The following is a 7,988-nucleotide window of genomic DNA, read 5'->3' as shown; positions in this document are numbered from 1 at the left end:
CCGAGTGATCCAGCTGACTGACCAAGTGAACCAGCTCAAGTAATGATTAACCCGTGATGTTGTTGTTTGCTTTCAGATGTTTTTTACCAAACCCGTGATGTGTGGTGGTTTTTTAGTGAACCCGTGATGTGTGGTGGTTGTTTAGTGAACCCGTGATGTGTGGTGGTTGTTTTGTTTGGATTTTTGTTTAGTGAACCCGTGATGTTGCTATGTACTCGTGAATGAACCCGTGATGTTTGCTATGTCTTTGCCTTCTTTGGACTTTAGTTTGATCACTTGTATATATGAGATGAGAAACATTTGCTCCTTCCACCAACACAAACATCGTCAAGCTTTGTTATTTCCTTCTATAACCAAAATTAAATATTTCAGTCCTTCTCTTCCTCTCAAATACTTCTTTCTCCTCTTATTTGCTATGGCATCTTCTTCAAACAAATTTCACATTATGATCCAAATAATGATAGTATGAACCAATTTTTTCAAGAGCAATTTAGTAATCAATTTGAAGCTGCTGTTCATGAAATTCCGGAGGAACAATCTCCACGTATTTATATCGATAGACAACGGGAAGAAGGCCACGAACGTTTGTGGAACTATTATTTTAGTGATAATCCGACTTACACGACGAGGCAATTTTGCCGACGGTTTCGCATGAACAAGTCATTGTTCTTGCGTATTGTGAATCGTCTAAGTGAAGAAGTTCCATATTTTAAACCAAAAAAGGATGCAACCTTCCGGAATGGTTTCTCACCGCTACAACAATGTACTGCAGCAATTCGACTACTAGCATATGGGATTGGGGCGGACTCGGTTGACGAATATTTACGTATCTCTGAATCGACTTCTCGTAAATGTTTGGAACATTTCGTCGTTGGAATAGTTGACTTGTTTGGCACTGAATACCTACGCCGACCCACACAAGCGGATCTTCAAAGGCTACTCTTTTACGGAGAACTGCGGGGTTTTCCCGGGATGGTTGGAAGCATCGACTGTATGCATTGGAAGTGGAAAAATTGCCCAACAGCCTGGAAAGGAATGTATTCACGAGGCACCGGTAAACCAACAATTGTTTTGGAGGCGGTAGCTTCACAAGATCTCTGGATATGGCACGCATTTTTTGGAGCTCCAGGTACTTGTAACGATTTAAATGTTCTTGATCAATCACCAGTATTTAATGACATTATTTACGGTCGAGCTCCTGAAGTTACGTACTATGTCAACGGAAATGAGTATAATTTGGCTTACTATCTGACGGATGGTATTTACCCGGAATGGGCGACATTTGTTAAATCCATCCCACAACCACAACATCCGAAACATCGTTTGTTTGCAGAAAAACAAGAAGGTGCACGAAAAGATGTTGAGCGTGCATTTGGAGTCCTGCAATCTAGATTCGCCATGATTAAAAATCCATCTCTTTTATGGTCAAAGGGTAAGATTGCATATATTATGAGAGCATGTCTCATACTCCATAATATGATTGTCGAAGATGAACGAGATTCATACACGCTCTATGACGAACAAGAATTCCAACAAGAAGATGGAACCGGAATTACTCCAGATCTTTCGTTTTCAGTAAATATGCCTTCAAATCTTGAGGGTTTAGGTGATGGCCATACTATAATTCGTGATAGACAAGCACATCAGAAATTAAAGGAGGATTTGATAGAGCATATATGGAATAAATTTGGACATTAAACTATTTATTCATTAAATAAGATGTTTATCTGCTATAATTAATTAAGTAATATGTTTGTTTGTTTTTTTACATTTTATTTACAAGTTTATAAGTAAGCAATTTAAATGTTATTTTATAAGTTTTTATAATTTGTAAAATGTTTATGAATATTATATTATTAAATCTTATGATCTTAAACATGTTCTCCCAATAACTAGCTTTTTAACAAAAGATCTTAACTACTGATCTTACATTATTTCACTATATCTTTATTCTAAGAACACCATAATTAGTTCTCCCATTTTTTTTACCTATGATCTTAACAACTGATCTAACATTATTTTCACTATATATTTAATCTAAGAACACAAAAAAAAGTTCTCCCATTAATAATGCCCTTAATATTACAACTTTTAGAACTTTGTGGCGCCACTAGGCACTAGTTGTAGTGAGAAGAAAACAAATCGTGTGTTTCTTCTGATAACGCAGCAACATATGCTGTTTCTGACAGTTCGATGGTCATTTTTTGTGTGTTTCTACATTTCTAAAAACGAGCAATCATCTTTAATTACATGCTTTATGTTGGTAAATCTTCAAGTTATATATATGGTTTTCCACATTTGCTCACTAAAGCAAGTAAAGATTGTTTTCTGGTTTTGTGAACAATTGGTATATTGTTGACCAGATGAACTACAAATTACCCAAGCATTGTGTTACATTTATGTAGTCCTGTGGTGTACATCACACATTCTAGCTGTTGCCCCTGAAGCAGTATGGAGGAGCCCAGTTACCATAAATATGATCTTTTTATTTTTTTTTCAATTGAATGCATTAGAGAACTAGAGCATAGAAAACTTCACCGGTGAGAGACATTAAAAACTTAGACAGGTTTTGTCCGTGATATATGTAAACAATAATGTATATAGTTTAGATTTACCACTATAAATTTGTTTGTTTTAGCCTTTCGTAGTGAATTACATACTCAAGTTCATACTCTATGGTTATTGGACTAAATTTCCCTAGAGTTTAGATTCGACATGTCAGATTTTTGGACTACATGTTAAGAGGAAAAAAACAATTATGTTTATGTTTCCATAGAGATATATTTATATTAATTTCTTAAAATCAAACTATCTAGCAGATTAAAAATAGATCTGGCTTTATTTTGCTTACAATAATACTTTATTGTATTTGTTTATAACGAAAAGGTCTGAAACAGAGAGATTGCTCTATAAAAGTTGACCAGCTGGGTCAATTAAACAACAGATGATAAAGTTGCTAGTGGACAAACCATATATTGTACATGGCCTCGCAGGCTCCATACAGTGATTCTGAAGCAGTTCCAGATATATGGTTCATTTCAGGCTCTGCGAGGACCATATTGAACTCGATTTCTGCGTTTTGAACCCTTCCGTGCGAACTTAGACTCTCTGCTCACTCTAACTCCATGAACCGGACTACCACCATCAGCATGTTGGCTCAAACCCGAGTCAGAACGATGGTCTTTCCTCACACCAACTCTAACACGATGGCTCCTCGGTCTCAGAGACTTTCTAAGACGTTCTTCTTTTCTGCATCATCGCCTCGATCTATGGTACGTGAACGACCCTTCATCATCATCATCATCAGTATCACTGTTATCGCCACAACCATCCTCTATATATCTGTGGTGTCTGCGTCTTCTTCTACGTTTAGAGTGTAGCAGATCATAGCAGAAGAAACTACAGCAATAGCTAAGAATGTAGAACCAACAAGAGTCCAAAACCCATAGGAATCCGCAGAACCCGTGGATGATGATACAATGCCAAAACCCAACTTTGTATAGCATGTAGATGAAGAAAAGAAAAAAGTAGGATACGATTAGGATTAATGCGGTTTTAGCAAGATTCGCCACGCAGAAATTCTCGACGTAGCATACGAGATCCCAAGGTGATGGACAAACCGAACTGTTCCAAGTAAGAATTGTTTTAGTTTCCGGCCTGTAAGCAGTCAAGTAAGATTATGGTAAATATAAGTGATGGTATTTGTGTATTACCTGCAAGATTTTCCAGATAGAAAGTCAAGTGGAGAACCAAAGAAGTTTCCGATAGAATTAGAGAACCCGGTGAAGAATGAGTCCAACACGTTACCCATCACGACCAACTTCAGATTCCGATTATTATTATGGATAAGTTATACATTAGAGAAGTTTGAGAAGAGAAAGCCGCTTTGTAACTGCTTAAGATCTGGTGGTTACTGCTAATTAATTTGCAGTTTTACCTGTTTTTTTTTAACGTTGTTTCTTGTCCTTTAGTAAAAATGAAATAAAAATAGAAACCAGCGAGAGTACAAGTGTTATTTCTTCGTTAACTCTACGAACTGAAATAAAATTATCCAAAGAGGGGAGATCAAACATCATCCAGATTCAAGAAGCCATAATTTTCAGAGAAGGTATGATCATAAGATTAAACCGGGATGTGAAGGTTACGCTACTTAAAACCGGATTACAATGAAAAACAACTTGGATTGAAGAAGCTGATCAATCCATCCTTCCCTTTAGGATCCTCTCCTTAATCTCTGTTGGTGTTCTGTACAACATATCACCATGAAAGTTTGTTTTAAGAACTAATTTTTGATAACAAAAGTGGGGGAAAAAAAGAAGAAGAAACCCATTGAGAAGAATTGAGAACTTACACAATGTAAACATGTCCTCCCCAACCACTCAGACAATCACGGTCAACTGATGAGAGAAGTGCTTGTGATATTGTCTCGAACAATTCCTCAGCTTCCTGAAAAATCCCCATTTTTGTTAAGCCAGAGTCTTTGATACATAGGTCTACATACAACAGAATAAGGCTAACAAGCTCAAAGTTTTAAACACCTCATGCCAAAAGGGACAATTGAAAATATCAAAGAGAAAACTAACAGCTCTTTTGATCTCTGCGGGCATATGCACCCTAATTTTCAAACTAATTCAACATTCCATTTTTTATAAAGTAACCCTGAACCTTTAAACCTACCAAACATCACGCATAACTGTGGTTTTATGCATTTTCCGTGACAGGATTGGGTAATAAAACAACAGATAATAAAGTTGCTAGTGGACAAACCATATCAGGCTTGTACATTGCCTCGCAGGCTCCATACAGTGATTCTGAAGCAGTTCCAGATACAACAAAATCTTTAGCCAACTCTCTGCATTTAGAAGAAAACAATCATTATACCATGTTCCCTGTTATATCAAGCAATTAAAAGAAATGTAAAGGTATCTGCAGCCATTAGGTTGAAACAACAAACACAAAATAGAGAAATGTATCAAAGGTTCAAAACAATATGCAGACGAAACCATGATCATTTCCTACTCATAGGATGCTGAGATAAATCCAACAATTCCCAAAACCCCCCCAAAAGTAAAATGAATTATTTTCATGAAACATATGGCTCAAGGACTATGCAGACCACACCACACTAACCAAGCTAATGACATCAATACGAAAAAGGGAAAAGCTTCCCTACGAATCAGAGATTTAACCAAGAAAAGATGTGAACATACTTGGCTCCAATAGAGTCCATCGTGCAAATGAAAGGCTTGTCATCATCTCCCAAGCCGGCAATCACAGGTTGGCATAAGTAAGGACCAAATCTGAAATAAAGCAGCCAATCTGATTATCATTCTAAATCATAATTCAGAGACAAACAAGGCAAATCAGCCCTAACCAGGATCATAGGCAGCATCACAAACAACAGGCAACTAATAAAGCAAATCGAGTTGATAAAGTAGGCACTGACCTTTTCTCGTAAAGAATGGCTGAGACGAGACTAGCGAAAGTTTCAGGCTTCATGTCTCTCTCTTCCCGGAGCTGGTAAAGCTTATGACGAAACACCAAGCGCTGGTACCTTCAAACATCAAAGACAAAAATCATGAAAAAAACTCTCGTCAATTCAATTCAAAAAATGTAAAATCAAACAAATAAGGGGACATGTGAAAGCTAGCAAGATAGTTTTACAGTGTTTGAACATCGGTAGCGAGACCAGAAAGACCGATGAAGACACGATCGTGGATCTTGGAGATTCTCTGGAAATCAGTGGCGATTGTTTGTAGCTGGACACCGAGTCTACGATCACTGGCGATGGCGAAGCAGTTCTTACCTACCATAGCCACGACGGCACTTCCATTGTACTCGAAGATCTAAATCGCCACAAAATATCAAACAATTTTCGTCGTTCAGTCACTATCTATCTAAACCGTTGATGCGTAGGAGTAATAGAGTTTGAGGTCTCTGAGATTCAAATTAAGAAAAAAAAAATACTGGGAGTGATGAAACTTACCGACATCGGAAACTTAGGGTTTTCAGAGTAGAATTTGGAGCTTTTCCGAACGGAGGAGAAATCTGGGAAGGTGGAGGAGAGAGAGAGAGAGAGAGAGCAACTAAGTAAAGTCGACGGTGGCTTGGAGGTAAATCCAGCCGGACTTTTTTTTTTCTCGCCTTCAATATAGTTTGGGCCTAATTTACGTAGGCCCTCTTTTCTATTGGGCTTAATGAGGAAAATTAATTAGATTTTGTCTAGATTCATAAAATATTTAAGGTCAATGGTCAACTAAACGGTCCCAAATTCATAAAGTGATTTCGCTTTTTCTAACTGGACTGGAGGAGCACTAGATTCCGATTTGAACCACAATTCCACTAATCGGTACATTGCAATATACAAGTGCGAGTCGTTAAGATAAAGAGATTTGCAAAGGGAACAAATAATAAGAAGCATGAATGATTAAAAAGTTACAAGTACAAATCAATGTTGAGTTCGCTAGTAAATTACTGATCATGAGAACCAACTACGCTCACTCGCCAATATTGTATCAGCCAGAGAATTGCCTGACAACCCATTAGTTCTTCTAAGGTCAAGTTTCTGGACTTGAGGCATCGAGGATGCCTTTACGTCTAGCAAATTTCCTTCTGACACTTGCGGTAGAGCATATAGTTATGGCTTCATCGTGTCACAGCTAGTTTCATTTCTCTTCCGCAGATGTGTCCGGATTGTTAATGAGCTGGGAAAACGACTGCAAGAGAGTTTTTTGTGCAGGTAACTCGGCGATGAAAAGCAATGTTTGAGCCCAACCAGCATATTCACCATATTTACTCACAAATGCTTCTGCCACTCGGCCGTGGAGTTTAGCTGTCAGTTTTGCACCAGCAAGGTCTGGCAGTAGATAGTTTGTGGCGATCTGATCCATTCCCCATAACAGAACACAAATAAAAGCTACTTAAGTCACCACAGAAAAATGTATATGGATCTGAATTTAGCAGTAGCTACAATGTATAGAAACCACAGATTCGATCGTTACCTTCCAGACATGTGTGTCAACGGGAATGGCACTATGCTGATCAAGAGAAAACAGAGCTATACAAGCTGCTACCTTTGGACCAACACCAGGTAACGTACACAGCTCAGCAACTGCCTCTTGGAGATCCAATTTGCGTAAAGAAAGAAGCCATTCATTGCCACCACCAGGCTTTGACTGCAAAGCATTCACTGTACCTGTTATGTATTTGGCTCTGTTCACCAACAAGATGGAACCAAAATCAGTATTTGCAACGGAGAACAGAACCAATCAGATAAATGCTACGAATGGAGGTATAAGCTTCAATCAAAGTTTTATCCTAAATGGCTAATTGAATAGGCAGTAAAGTTAGATAAGTGTGATGAATGAAGCAAGCACACCTGTAACCAAAACCAGCCTTTCTAAGCTCTGCTTCAGAAACCCTAGATAACCGATCCAAAGAGGGGAACTGATGAAACTCAAATCCTTCAATGTCACCCAAATGTAACCCTAAAGACGAGACGAAATCAACCATCTTGGTAATCCTGGCGATATTATTGTTGGACGAGCACAAAAACTGAATTAAGCACTCAAGCGGATCCTGTCTCAGCACACGAGCGCCACGAAGATGTTTCGCCAGCTCTCCGAAACGAGGATCCTTCTTCGAGAAATCAGACCATAGCTCAGCTAACGAGATCTCGGCATTGAGAAAATCCAGCAGCGCAAGCTCCGCTCCTGATTTAGGGCTAGTGCTGCTGCAATGGACGCAGTAGGAAACTGTATCGTCTCCTGGACGCTGGCGGAGAGAGACGAGGTGAGGTCCTATCGTTCCGCTGTACTGAATCGCCCCAGTCTGCTTCCACCGGAATGTTTGACCCGTCGGAAAAGTTAACGGTAGAGTCAGCTCCGTGTGGGTGAGTTTTAACGGGAACCATTTTGGTGCTCCTGTTCTGTGTAGCTTCTGTTTCAGAATCGGTGTGACCGGCGGAGACAGAGGTGGTTTCGTGGTGG

The 7,988-nt window shown here is 38.9% G+C and overlaps 2 protein-coding genes and 1 pseudogene across 3 annotated transcripts in view; all 3 read right to left on the bottom strand.

The window, feature by feature from the left end:
* LOC104776292 lies at positions 2,843-3,894 on the bottom strand (annotated as a pseudogene).
* On the bottom strand, positions 4,003-6,098 carry LOC104776291 (proteasome subunit beta type-3-A). The gene is made up of 7 exons (XM_010500325.1): positions 5,987-6,098; positions 5,665-5,846; positions 5,447-5,554; positions 5,211-5,300; positions 4,768-4,852; positions 4,352-4,446; positions 4,003-4,245 (listed from the first exon to the last, which is right to left on the bottom strand). The coding sequence occupies exons 1-7, from the start codon at positions 5,990-5,992 to the stop codon at positions 4,197-4,199; spliced, it is 615 nt and encodes a 204-aa protein (XP_010498627.1). The 5' UTR covers positions 5,993-6,098; the 3' UTR covers positions 4,003-4,196.
* The window catches only part of LOC104776290 (N-glycosylase/DNA lyase OGG1), a 4,963-nt gene continuing 3,356 nt past the window's right edge, over positions 6,382-7,988 (bottom strand). Inside the window, exons 2-4 of one of the 2 annotated variants that reach the window (XM_019243590.1) lie at positions 7,379-7,824; positions 7,002-7,212; positions 6,382-6,881 (exon numbers count right to left, since the gene is read on the bottom strand). In XM_019243590.1, the coding sequence (XP_019099135.1) occupies positions 6,666-6,881; positions 7,002-7,212; positions 7,379-7,824 (873 nt within the window). In that variant the 3' untranslated portion in view covers positions 6,382-6,665. Of the gene's footprint in view, positions 6,882-7,001; positions 7,213-7,378 lie in introns of both variants that reach the window. The other variant, XM_019243591.1, reaches the window with a different exon arrangement.

The sequence above is a fragment of the Camelina sativa genome, chromosome 3 (genome assembly GCF_000633955.1).
Source record: "Camelina sativa cultivar DH55 chromosome 3, Cs, whole genome shotgun sequence".
Lineage (NCBI taxonomy): Eukaryota > Viridiplantae > Streptophyta > Magnoliopsida > Brassicales > Brassicaceae > Camelina > Camelina sativa.
Note: the sequence above shows the minus strand (reverse complement) of the source record. Positions and strands in the feature narration are given on the sequence as shown.